Source organism: Globicephala melas, chromosome 17 (genome assembly GCF_963455315.2).
Source record: "Globicephala melas chromosome 17, mGloMel1.2, whole genome shotgun sequence".
Taxonomy (NCBI): domain Eukaryota; kingdom Metazoa; phylum Chordata; class Mammalia; order Artiodactyla; family Delphinidae; genus Globicephala; species Globicephala melas.
Genome location: NC_083330.1, coordinates 64,493,377 through 64,507,728, shown reverse-complemented (window position 1 = coordinate 64,507,728; position 14,352 = coordinate 64,493,377). Strand labels below are relative to the sequence as shown.

The 14,352-nt window shown below is 45.8% G+C and overlaps 1 protein-coding gene across 1 annotated transcript in view; it reads left to right on the top strand.

Moving 5' to 3' along the window:
• Positions 1-14,352, top strand: part of ANXA13 (annexin A13) — a 48,848-nt gene that overhangs the window by 4,529 nt on the left and 29,967 nt on the right. Inside the window, exon 3 of the mRNA XM_060287074.1 lies at positions 11,485-11,560. Within this exon, the coding sequence (XP_060143057.1) occupies positions 11,485-11,560 (76 nt within the window). The remainder of the gene's footprint in view (positions 1-11,484; positions 11,561-14,352) is intronic.

Here is a 14,352-nt window from a genome sequence, read left to right as displayed (position 1 = left end):
GATCCTGTCACCTGTTTTCTGATAAAAAGACCTTTCGCATGAAATAGAGAAGGTGTTTGCAAAGTAACTATTTGAGGCTTTCTGGACCACACAACCTTTGCTGCAACTACTCAGTTCTGCCACGGTAGTGTGGAAGCAACCACTGACCAAATGTATATGAGTGGGTTGGCTATGTTCCAATAAAACTTTACTTACAAAAACAGGTGATGGCCCCAGCCTACAGTTTGTCAACCCCTAGACTGGAGGAGTGTGAAAGACATACTATTACCTGGCAAAGACTGACTACTCAGAAGAATCTAGAGAGAATTTTATTTTATTTTATTTTTTTAACATCTTTATTGGAGTATAATTGCTTTACAATGGTGTGTTAGTTTCTGCTTTATAACAAAGTGAATCAGCTATACATATACATATATCCCCATACCTCCTCCCTCTTGCGTCTCCCTCCCTTCCACCCTCCCTATCCCACCCCTCTAGGTGGTCACAAAGCACCGAGCTGATCTCCCTGTGCTATGTGGCTGCTTCCCACTAGCTATCTATTTTACGTTTGGTAGTGTATATATGTCCATGCCACTCTCTCACTTTGTCCCAGCTTACCCTTCCCCCTCCCCGTGTCCTCAAGTCCATTCTCTAGTAGGTCTGCATCTTTATTCCTGTCTTGCCCCTAGGTTCTTCAGAACCATCTTTTTTTTTTTTTTTTTTAATTCCATATATATGTGTTAGCACACAGTATTTGTTTTTCTCTTTCTGACTTACTTCACGCTGTACGACAGACTCTAGGTCCGTCCATCTCACTACAAATAACTCAATTTCGTTTGTTTTTATGGCTAACATTCCATTGTATATATGTGCCACATCTTCTTTATCCATTAAAAGGAACTCCTTTCCCAGATGGAAACTAATGGGCTTTAATACCTTCAGTGTTCCATGTCACTCACTTTGAAAAATGCTTGGTTGAATTTCTACCCTAAGAATCTATGATAAACCTCTTCCCTTTATCTTTTGCTCCTTGGATAAAGCCTAGGATTTCTTACTTGTACAGCCCTCAGTGTATGTACTTTTTAAGTTGTCTTCCTCATTCACTGGGATGTCAATGGGAAAGTTCCTAATTTTTATCAGACCCACGGTTCTCAACCTTGGTTGCACATTAGAATTATCTGGAGAGTTTTTAAAATTCCTACACCTAGTATGTACCTATATCTTAGTGATTCTGATCTAATAGGCCCAGGATGTGACTCAGTCATTTGTGTATGCTCACAACTGGCTGTGGCAAACTTGCAAAGTCAGTCCCATCCAGGGTGACCAACTATCCCGGTTTCCCTGGAACTGGCCCAGTGTTAGCACTGAAAATCCAGGATTTCCTGGGAAATCCTCAACCTTCGGCAGTCAGACAGTTGTTCACCTTAGTGCCAGCCACCACTGGCAGAAAATCCTCGACTCTCTCCAAGAGGGTCAGGAACAGTTTCAGAGAGGAAATGAGGCTTCAGCAAATTTCCTTATGTAGATCCATTCTCCACTGTTGCCCCTGGAATGAATGGTGGGCAACCAGGTGTTTAAAAAGTGGATGGGCACGAGGATCCGTGCTGTCAGTCCCCAAGCTTCTTCGGCCCTCTGAGGGCTCAGGTAGGACAGTGAGGAATCCGTCACAGCATCTGTCCTCTGCCTCCCCTACCTCACACTGATAGGCCCCTTGCTAATAAGACAAACCGGCAGTCATTTTGCATAGATTCTGTCAGTAGGGAGAAGTGACCTTTTTTTTCCTTTCTTTTTTTTTTTTTTTTGCGGTATGCAGGCCTCTCACTGTTGTGGCCTCTCCCACTGTGGAGCATAGGCTCCGGACGCGCAGGCCCAGCGACCATGGCTCACGGGCCCAGCCGCTCCGCGGCATGTGGGATCCTCCCGGACTGGGGCACGAACCCGCGTCCCCTGAATCAGCAGGCGGACTCTCAACCACTGCGCCACCTGGGAAGCCCAAGAAGTGGCCTTTTACCTGTGAAAATGTTTGACAGTTTATCAGGTTGGAAAGCAGTCACCCGAAAGGAGCAAACATCAGAAACTGGCCATCCTGCTGGCCTCATGCCTTTTCAGTCTTCAAAATGCCTCCGCTAAAATGCAACTCCCTGGCACACCGTGGTCCTCGAACGACGATCCCTGTGAGCTAAGGGCAAGATGCTTTAGGAAAGGGGGAACTGGAAGATTTGGGGTGAGATGGGGAGAGAAGGAGGAAGAGTCCTGAGAGCCTGTTGGAGACGGTCAGAGAAGCCAGTCCCTCCCTGGCCAGCTCTGATTACCATTATGAGATCTCTCTGCCCAGTACTCTCGTTGTCTTTTTTTCCCCAGCTTTATTGAAATATACAATTGACGTATAACATTACATAAGTTTAAGGTGCACACTGTGTCGATTTAATACACTTATATATTGCAAAATGATTACCAGCATGGCATTAGCTAACACCTGCAGCCTGGCACTTAGTTACCGTTTCTTTTTTGTGGTGAGAACATTTAAGATGCTTTCTTAGTAACTTTCAAGCATATAATACCATTTATATATATATATATATAATATATATTTATATATAATACCATTTATGTATATATAGTTTCTGTATTATTTAACTATCATCACTATGCTGTACATTAGATCACCAGAACTTATTCATCTTATAACTGCAAGTTCGTACCCTCTGGCCAACCTCTCCCCCTTTCCCCTAGTCCCTGAACCACCATCCTAGTCTCTGCCTCTATGAGTTCAGCTTTTTTAGATTCCACATATAAATGATATCATACACTATTTGTCTTTCTCTGACTTATTTCACCTAGCAGAATGTCCTCAAGGTCCATCCATGTTGTCACAAATAACAGGATTTCCTTCTTTCTCGTGGCTGAGTAATATTCCTTTATATATAATATTCCTTTTCGGGCTTCCCTGGTGGCGCAGTGGTTGGGAGTCCACCTGCCAATGCAGGGCACGTGGGTTTGTGCCCCGGTCCAGGAAGATCCCACATGCCGCGGAGCGGCTGGGCCCGTGAGCCATGGCTGCTGAGCCTGCGCGTCCGGAGCCTGTGCTCCGTGATGGGAGAGGCCACAACAGTGAGAGGCCCATGGACCACAAAAAAAATGAAAATAAAATATATATATATATATATATATTCCTTTTCTTCCTTCTTTCCTCCCTTCCTTCCTTCCTTCCTTTCTTTCTTTCTTTCTTTCTGTCTTTCTGTCTTTCTGTCTTTCTTCCTACCACGTCCTCTTTATATATTCATCCATTGACAGACACATATGTTGTTTCCATATCTTGGCTATTGTGAATGATGCTGTAGTGAATCACACTGCCTTATTTTATCTTCCTAAGATGCTGCTGGGTACAGCAGGTATTAGTCCCAGTTTACAGAAAAGAAGCAGAAAATATGATTCTATTTGACTCAGAAGGAATATTGGGAGCAGAGTTTGACAATGACGCCTCTCCTGCACACACACTTTGCCCTGGGAGAGGCTGTCCCTTTTGCCTTGCAAATAGTGATAACTGGCCTTCATTTTTCATTTCACTTCCTATTTTCTCATCATCAAGAATATTTATTGATCCCATGGTCATGCAAGTGGTCCTCAGTTTCTCTGGTCAGCAGACAAGTCACAGGTCTCAACTGGTGTTTCTACTAAAAATACAGCATTCTAATAGTTGAAATGAGCTTTCTATCATTAAATTTTTTTAATAAATAATTTTGACAGGAACAAAAACATGGTTGATGAGAAGTCAATAGTAGAGTTTCTGTATCCAGACTGTGTAGGTTTGAATTCCATTACTTACTAGCTGTGTGACCTCAGGCAATTAATTAACCTCTCTGTGCTTTGATTTCCTCATCTGCAAAATAGGAGGTCATAATACCTACTTCATAGGGTTGCTGTGAGGACTATACGTAAATTGCTTGGACCAGTGCCTGGCACTTAGTAAGTGCGTAATATTCAGCTGTCATCCTCAATTTGAAGTGTTTCTCCCATAAATTTCTCTTAAACTCTTAGCTCCTGCTACTACTTCTCTACAAGTACAAAATCGTTTCTGATTTAGGAGAGAATTATGTAATCAGCTATTTTAAAGTTGCCACACAAGGCACCATGTCAGGCGCTCATTCGACACTCAGCAGGAATCAGGTCAAAAGGGAAGGAAGTAATAAAAATAACGCTGAGCCCTCCCCACATGCCAGCATCCTGCTCAGCACTTTTGATCCATATCCTTATAACAACCCACAAGAGATAGATACTATTATTACCATCTTTCAGACGGGAAAACAGAGACTTAGAAACGATAGGGAGAGAAATAGCATCACGCCAGATTCAAGGGTAGATATCTTGGAACAGGGGGGTTACCTGTGTGATCAGAAAGAAGTCTCTCTCCCAAAATGAACCTCAGTATCCCCAACTCTATACAAGGCGAGTTTAGCCCAAACGGCCAATGTTAACTAAAGTACCAGTAACTAGCATGGGGATGGTCATTGCTAACGCTGAGGAGAATACAGGCATGTCTGAGCCTCTCCCCAGCACGGCCTTCATTTTGCTCCTGTTTAATAAGAGCAGGCCATCACTTAGTTCTAATCCTGGCCCTCTTTCTACTCTCCCCAGCCCCCCTCCTGATTCCATGTCAGCTCAAGCAGTAGCCCTCTTTAGATCAGCGTACAGAGAGCCCTCTGCCCTCTGCTCCCCAGCATTTCCTCGGAGACTTCCCGTCTCAGAGTCTGGATACCAAGCAACCACTTTTAAATATTTACCGAGGAGACTGCAGTCAGACAAGCCTTCCAGGGAGCAAACAATCCAAATGCCACTCCCATTACATTTTGATATTATTTCAGAGTTTACAAATGACCCTTACATCCTTATGTCACCCAGCATCCCACCTCCTATGTGCCACCCACCATGTGCTTACTGTCATCCGGCACTGTGCTACTGCATCCCGGACACGACTGCATCCAAACTTCACACTACCCGTGAGCTGGTGCACCTCCACTGTGAAGAGGAGACGACAAAGGCTCGGGGAGGTGGGTCAGCTTGCCCTAGGTCCTACGACCAGCAAGAGGCAAAGCGTAACTGGACACAGTAGGTCTGACTCCCAAGTCCACATTGTGTCTTTATGTCACATTTAGATCAATCATGTTTGTTCTGCAGCGGCGCTGTGACAGGTCATAGTAAGCACACATGTACACAGACCCAGAAAGCATCGTGCTGTAGTCTCTCCCTGGAATATCCTTTCCCCCACCTCCACCCCTCCTCTTCTCCCTTTTTTTCTGCTTGCCTAACTCCTACTCATCTTTCAAGAACCAGCACACATGTCAACTTCTCCATAAAAATTCCTCTTTCTCCTCTTAGCTATTGGCAGCCAAAGTGCTTACCATATCATAACGCAATTGTCATTGATCTATTTCCATGTTGATTTCTCTGAGGACAGGGGCTAGGACTCATAGACATTGAGTGCCCCCCTCACCTGGGGGAGTGCTTGCCACGCAAGAGATGTTCAGTACTTGTTTGTTGAAGGAAGAGGAGGGAAGAAAAAAAGGAGGTGGAAGGAGAAAAGGAAGAAGGAAAAGGGAAAAGAGAAGGGAGGAGAGGAAGCAGGGGAAAAGAGAGGAACTGTTCAGAGGATGGTCTAATTTGCCTGCTGTGTATTGCTTTTTAATGAATTCACGTGTCTCTCGTGGGACAGTATGTTCTTATTTTCCAGTTCTGATGTTATCCAAATAGAAGATGAGGTCACCTGATCAGGTCATTCCTACTGATGGGCAGGAGTGTATTTAAATACGGGTGTACTCAGGTTGGATGACCCACCTGGAAAATTTTGGTTACTATATAATGTATAGAGCAATGAGTTTGCAAACACATCCCTCAGCTAACTTTTTCACACACCCCTTCCCCAGAGTTTGCTGTGAGTTGGAGGCAGATTTCTTGAAACCCCCTTTCGATCTTAAGAGTTAAGCCTCCCTTGAACTGCGCTGGGTCAGAAGCCTTTGGGCAGGTGTCTGCCTGGGGGTATCAGATGCGGAGCCGCGCCTCTTCCTGGGCTGTTGATGTGCTGAAGCTGACACATAGCCTGAGTCATTCCGGGTGTTTTCAACATTCTTTCTGCCCCGGTGACACTGCTTCCTAGGCTCCTAAAATTTCAGTTTATTTTCTCTGCATCCTCCCTCCAGAAAAAAATAGTTCATTCGTTTCCTTGTTTTAAACGCAAGAACATGAAAACACAGAAAAGTGACATGTAGACGCACTAGAAGGAAGAAAAAAACAGAAAAGCTCCCAGCGTAGTCATGCACCAGGCAGTGCCCTTTGTAGAGTTAGAGTATTGGTTTCATTTTGAGCCTGACACACCAGCTTGATGGCCAGCGCTGCACCCACCTTGTATCTCAATGGGACCCTCACACCCAGGGGTGCAAATTAGCACACTGGCCAGAATATGGTGTTGCGGTGTCAGCCCAGATCACCTGGACTCCACAGAGCCTGATTTTTTAACCATTTTACTGCCCTGGGTGAAATGCATGCCTGGATCCCAACTGCAGGCGATGAAAGAAAAACTGATCCTCAGAGTGCCATTTACAAGGTGAAAACCCCTCAGGCGATATTCTGGAAAGGTCCTTACTGATCTGCCTTCAACAAATATTGTTTACATTTATTGAGCACGTGCCCTCTGCTAGGCCTCATTTTAGATGTTTTGCATGAATGACTTCATTGAAACTCTCACAAGAGACCTATGAGATAGGGGGTATTATTATCCGCATTTTGCCATGAGGCAACCACAGCACAGAAAGGTTTCCAAACTTGCCCGAGGTCACAGAAGCAATAAGCAGTACCGCTGGGATTCAAATCTAGTCTGACGAGAAACCTATGGTCTTAAAGTTGACTATTATATCCTCGGTGGCTACCTATTATAAACATGGTGTCTGGGGCATTGCGAGATAGATAACAGATGGATAGATGGATAAGTAGATAGATGATAGAATCTCACAATATCAAGTTTGGAAGATGTCTGTTTATTTCTATATGTATACCTTCCAAATTTCTCAAGTCAAAATACGCAGAATCAAAACCCTAAATATCACTACAAGACAAAACCCAAGAGTTGGCCCAAAGGAGCAGAGGCAGGACAAGCTTGCCTGTGGTTCCTCTAAATACCGGGCACTGGAAATGTTATCTCACATAAGCCTCAGATCTCAGAAGGCAGACACTGCCCCCATTTTACAGATGAGGAAATGGTGGCCTAGAGTTTAAATGGCCCAACTTTACATGACTGCTGAGGGGCAGGACCACATTCAAACTTAGATCCACGTGGGCTCAAACCCAGACTCTGTAATCATTTTTTTTTTTTTTTTTTTTTGCGGGACGCGGGCCTCTCACTGTTGTGGCCTCTCCCGTTGCGGAGCACAGGCTCCGGACGCGCAGGCTCAGCGGCCATGGCTCACGGGCCCAGCCGCTCCGCGGCATGTGGGATTCTCCCGGACCGGGGCACGAACCCGTGTTCCCTGCATCGGCAGGCGGACTCTCAACCACTGCGCCACCAGAGAAGCCCTGTAATCATTTTTTATTAACATCTAACATGTCTTTTTTAATGTGTCTTCTGAGTGTCAATGAAAATGCTGTTTAAAAAAAACCAAATCAAAACAAAACCAAACCAAAAGAAGGAATGTTGCCCCCTCTCTTCTACACCTTGTAGTTGAGAGCAGGCGAACTATCCATTTATTGGTCTCAACCCTCTGTCCCCATCCTGGAGTCCCCTGCACCCCCGTGTTGTGTCTGACTCACGTTCCCGCAGACCTGCTTTATATGGAAGTTCTGTTCAGCGGCCTCAGGTTTCAAACACAAAATCTCCTGATGGGCAAACAGGCCCGAGGCCCCGAAGTCAGCTGCCTGGCCCGCTAACAATGAACAATGGAGGTGGAATGTCCTCTCCGTGCATATTCCCGAGAAATTTGTTACCCAGATCATTGGAACGAGCCAAGGACACCCCTTGCATCAACACTGGCCATCGCTGATGAATGCAGCCATTGTAGACACAGTCCCAGCCATGCCGAGGGGAAGATTCCTTCCACACAGACTGTTTTCTTTCTTTCTTTCCTTTTTAAATCACGTCACATGGTTCCTTCCCTCTGACATCAAATATCCTGCTGTTCCTAGGAACAAGCTGGAATTCTCTTCTGATAAGGAAAGCTAACCAACATGGCTAAGAGTCATTCATTCCTAGAAGGGGACGGTGACTTCAACCTGCCCTGCTGAGGGCCATGCATCTGATATAGACTTCTACGCTGTATTATTTGTAAAGCAAAAAAAAAAGAAAAAATTAAGTCTCAATATCATCTTTATTCCTAACATGGGGTTCAACACTCTCCCACTGCACCCCACGCCACCCCACCAGACATTACTATTATTTTGGACTAAAAGACATTTATTTTTACTCATTTTTTGGCCTTGGATAAACAAACTGGACATGTTCGGAGGGTACTTTTCCCATCCCTCCACTCTTATAACTCTATGATATTTGTATCATGGAACCATCTTGCTAAAACAGAGAGGGAATGTCATTTCATACCTGACAGTCAGACAGTCCTGGTTCGAGCCCTGGCTCTGATTCAGCTGTTACCCAGCCAGGTGATCTTAACCAAGTCTCCTCATGGCTTCTGCAAGCCCTGACAGCATCTTTGAGCAAATGAGGAAAAAGTATTCCTCTGGGGGAGAAGCAGCCCTGCCAGCACAGAGCTCGGCAAGTGTATCCCCAGCAGGACCCAGCTCCCACTGCCCTCAGGCCGGGCATAACCTGAACAGCCATTCACAAGTTCACAGCCATTCTCTTTTCCAACTTGTCAGTTGTGAAGTGGGATAGATAATAAGTCCACCAAACTCTTGTACCGATGAGGCTAAAATGACACACAGAATAGTTTATGAAGCCTGTCACGAGATTTCTGCAGCTCCAGTTTAACTCTACCTCACTTCCTAGGTCGCACCTAATACTCCTGATGAAAAGCAAAGACACAATTTTCTTCTTTGAGATTGCTACTTCCCACACTCCCACACCCAGAGAACCAGCCCTTTTAGAATGTGATCAAAAGGCAGGGTGGGCTTGGTCAGTGTGCAGCCTGTGCAGCTGCACCGGGCCCCACGCTCAGAAAGGCCTTGCTCTTCGTTTAATGCTCTGATGTCACCATCTTGAAATTCTTAATTATTTTTGAACAAGGAGGCCTACACTTTAATTTTCCACTGAGCCCCACAAATTACGTCTCTGGTCCTCCCAACAAGCCTTCAGAAGCACCAGATAGCCTTCTTACAGCCCACAAAAGATTGGGAAAGGAACATGGGACACGCCATCGCTCTGCCGAACGTGAAGGCCCCAGTCATAATTAGAGTGTGAGGCAGGATGGTGCACGGGACCCAAGAGCATGAGCTTTAGGAGGTAGACTGAGCTGGTGCAAACCTGCATCCTGCAAGACCACAGACAAATTCCCTAACCTGCCTGAATCCAGGCTCCCCCCTCTGTAAAGCAGACAACAAATGCCTACTCTTCCCTGTGAATAATGAAGAAAGGTCTGTCAATGAAGAAGTTGTCTAGCACATGGCGGGCGCTCAACAAATGTGAGCCCCTCTCCCAGCTTGTTTCAGGAATGGATACTTCAAGATGGGCCAATGGACCACGTTCCAAAAGGCAGTGGGGTGATGGGGGCCCTGAGATCCCTTTGGCTCTTAAGATTATATGATTCTCCATTAACCAAAACCTAGAAGTCAGCCTTCCTCCAGTCCATAGTTATTCAACCTCAATCTCTCCCTCTCTCTTTCTCTCTCTCTCTCTCTCTCTCTCTCTCTCTCCATTTCCACCCTTCTTGTCTTTGCTTTGCTTCATTCTGAACCCATGCTTCCTTCATGTAGTGGACAGCATGGCTGCCAACAGCCCTAGACTCACACTCTGCTGGCTTAGCAAACCCAGCAGGGAGAGACATCTCTCTCTCAATATCTATATATCAACCCAGGGAAAACTCTAATTGACCCTGCTTGGATTACATCCCCACTCCTGAACCAGTCACTAGTGCCAGAGTGACAGGGTGTGTGTCCACCCAAGGGCAGGACGACGGGGCTCAAGCTTCATGACTGACATCCCCCCGTGAGACCACATGAAATGGGGGAGGGGAAGTCCCCCAAAGGACGTAGGGATACCAGGCAGATAAATGCCACTCGTCCTCTGTGCTTTATGTGGTTTACTGCTCATTCGCAATAGGTGCCCAGAGAAATGAAGGGAGGGACAGGGAAATCGGGGAGTGCAGACAGCAGCACTTAAACCAGCCTTCACTGAAGGATGGGGAATAAGTGGCATATGTCATCAAAGACCATCTCTGTGAGGAAAGACAAAGACAAAGAGAAAACACAGGTTCAAAGCTACTCGTTGCATGACTGCAACTAACCTCACATCTTTAAATTTTTTTTTTTTTTTTTTTTTTTTTTTTTTGCGGGACGCGGGCCTCTCACTGTTGTGGCCTCTCCCGTTGCGGAGCAACAGGCTCCGGACGCGCAGGCTCAGCGGCCACGGCTCACGGGCCCAGCCGTTCTGCGGCATGTGGGATCCTCCCGGACCGGGGCATGAACCCGTGTCCCCTGCATCGGCAGGTGGACTCTCAACCACTGTGCCACCAGGGAAGCCCACATCTTGTAAATTTTTAATAGCCATGCATTGATTTTTATACTTACCTTTTGTTTAGGCAAGCAACACTGGTTTTCCACTTCAGTGCTAATAGAAAGTTTCTTTTTGAAAAATAACTTTAAGTGAAAACAAAGTAGGTCAATTGAAAGAAAAATAATAAGCAAATAATAATAATGTAGACATAGATAGCTGTGGACATTCAGTGCATGTATTATGCCAATGACTGAAGTATGGGAAACATTAGTATATATGCAGAACTTTTTCTCCCCAAGGAGCGGTAAAAACCAATAACTCTGCTATTGCTGGTCCATAGGTTTATCTCTGGCAAACTAAATATTATGTCTCTCATTGTGTGAATGGTAAAGCTTTTAGCCCAGATTGTCAAATGGATCTGTAATAAGATCCTAGAATCCTCAGCTTCTGGCCAAGAACACCTATTCTCTAGACATATTGTGTCTCGTGGTGAAGGTTGAAAACCAGCATTCCAGGACATTGGTCCACTGTATTACTCTCTGTTTCAGAGACAGACACACAAAGGTGGGGTTAATATGAAAATCACTTCTCCCCGAGCTGGCCGGGCTGATTGTCCTTGAGAACAGAGGGGGCCATTCTCCGTGGTCATCCAAGTCCGGCTGGCTCCAGGGAGCACCAGCCATCTCTCTGGGGCCAGAGTTTCCCCAGCTGATTTCCACATGTACCCATGTGTAAAGCGGCGGCTGGTCCCTCGTTTGGATGACTGCTTGGTCTTCCCGTTAGCTGCCAACTTCAGCCAGAGATAATTATTAAATGCCTATATTGTCCACTCAACCTTTTCAATTATTTTTTTCTAGGCCAAAGCGAAAGTTCTTCAGGGTTTTGATGCTGATCGAGATGCCAAAAAGCTGAACAAAGCCTGCAAAGGAATGGGTATGAAAGATACTTTGTTTGCTAATTTACTACTGAAGTTGATTAAACTTGATCTCATGTCCAACTTTCCCACGATCTTAGGAAGATGACCTCCCACTTATCTCGTATCTTCCAAGCTAAGTTGATCACTTTTAAGGTTCCCTTTATAAAAGTTCCCAAAGTTATAAGCAGGTCCTATTACTTGTCAGGATTCAACATAATAGCTAGAAATTTAATATTATGACATTTAATTTGAACTTGAGTTGGGGGAAACTTCATGAGAAGTGTCATTCATACAATTCTAATGTCATCTAAACCCGCTGATGCCTTTTATGGGAGTCGGTAGGGAATCAGGGCTGATGAGAACTGGATTAGGGACCTGGAAGCTGTGTCTACGAGCAGAGCAAGTGGAGATGAAACTGTGGCCGAGGTTGAGAATCAAGAGGCAACACTGGAGCAACTATTTACATCCAGGCCTAAGTGCATGGCCAAGGATGGGAGACTAAGCAAGAGATCAGGAGTCAGGTAAACCCAGGAACAAGGTGAGATGAGGGAGGGAGCGTCTAGGGCTAGGGCCATGAAAAGAGGCTCTGGAACCCAAGGAAGTCACTGATAAAACAAGGTTCTAGTCCCAGAAGCTTGGAAGAAGGTGGAATTTGAAGCTCAGATAGAAGGATTTACCTTGAGTGGGAGGGCGGAGGGGAGGGAGGGAAGACTGAGTGCAGAAATAGATACATTCATGGGTGTTGTAAGAGGAGAAGGCTGAAGGCAGTCATACCTAGTAATGGGACATGGCTCCATGAGTGTGAGGCAAAGTTATCTGCTAAAGACGTGGGTTTGACAATGGAGTATGGAGTTTGGGTGATAATTTGGAATACTAGCTCTTGAGTGGAAAAGAAGGCGGAGGTGGCCAGTATCGACTTCTCATGCTGAGAGCCCTACTGAATAAGAGAAGAAAACGGAGAAGGCCAAAGAACAAACTTACCTGTCTTCAGTGGTATCTTAAGTTCTGGAACTGTACAGAAAAGACAGCTTTACAATAATAGGTCATGTTTATTGAACTCTTTTGCCATACATTTTCACGCATTACTTCATTTGACAATAGCAAACCTCATTTAATCCTAATTTTCCAGATGGTTAAAGTGAGGCTCAGAGGGGCTAAATGACTTGTCCAGACTCACACATCTAGTGAGTAAGTGCTCAGGCCAGCATTAAGCCCAGGCAGGAGTTAATTTCCTGCTCTTGACCACCAGCTGATGACCTTCCTAGCTTAGGGCAGCTTTCATCTCCATGGGGGCCTTCAGAGCTCTTTAACACACATCTCACATTCACTCAACAAAGCAACAAACACTTATTAAGCACCTTCTGGAGGGTCACGTGTGACATGTTTAGGGACCTGCACTTTATTCTGAAACAAGGTGGAATCAAGCAAGAATTCATCTGGAAAGCAACATAGAGAGTTGACGGGAGGACGGTGGGAAGGGAGATAGGGGGACAAGTTCGGAGGTGACCAGGGGACAGATGATGAGGCTGCTGGGCAGTGAGTACAGACAAGAAGGAAAAGATTTGAGGCATTAATGGTCAGACATCACAGGGGTTGGTCACAGACCAGTCGGCGTGCGAGGTAAAGTGAGAAGTCAGAAAGAACCCCCAGGTTTCTGTCTCAGGGAACGAGATAGGTGTTATCATTCATCAAGAAAAGGAGTATAAAAGGAGCCCCCAGTGTGCTGGTGAACGTGTAGGTCTTACTTTAGACATGTTGAATTCAAGTGTCTGAGAAAATCCAGTGGAATGATCCTCGTTAGTAGAAATATGTCTAGAGCCCGGGAGAGAGATGTGGGCAGAGACGGTCGACTTGGGAGACACCAACACGTGGGTGGTGGTTGAAGCTATGGGTGAGGATGTGCTCACCCAGGAAGTCTGTGTAAAGAGAGGGGAGATGCAGGAAATCCCAGCATTTAAAGCAAATGTAAAAGTAAGACCGGGAAGGAGTGGCCAAAGAGACAAGATGGGAAACAGGAGAGAATGTGTTCTCCAGAAGTCTCCAAAGGGAAAAGAGAGTTCCCAGAAGAAAGGAGTGGGAACCAGTATAAAACCCTATCCACCCTGAGGTCAAGTAAGATGAAGAGTGAGAGCTGGATTTTACAGCTAAGAATAAATTGACCATCTCTGCCACAGTGGTTCTCAGCGGACAGCTGGAAGTAGAAGGCTCATTGCCCTTCACTGGGGTGAGAATGGGGATGAGGTTCTATCCCATCAGAGAAGAGAGAGGCTCACAGCTGACAGAATGTTGAGGTGACGGGAGACTAGACACATAAAGAGGGAGTCCACTGAAAGGGAGAGCTTGTAAATACAGGAGGGAAAGGGGGTTGCTGACAAAAACAAGATTTTAGAAAGCCTGGAGGAGGGGGAAATTCAAAACACAGACATCAGGATTGACCTTGAATGGAAAGAGGAGGTGCGACTGAGAGCTGGAATTGATACATTCGTGGGGGTAACAGGGGAAGAACGTTGAAGGAGCTCTGGCCGGGCAATGTGACATTGCTCAGTAAGGTGGGAGGCGAGGTTATCTGCTCAAAGTGTTGCGTTTGACGATGTGGTATGAGGTGTGAGTGGTGCTTGGGCATAGACGTTGAGTAGAGATGACCAGGAAATGACTGCTGGTCCCCTGTGAGGTCTCCGTTGCCTAGAGAGACCACGATTTCACGTTGGCTCAGCCCACACGGTTCTGTGATTTTCTCCTGCAGCCTGAAGGGAGGACAGGGGAAATGGATGTTAGATTGACCCCGGGTTTGCTGATCAGGGGTTCCAGA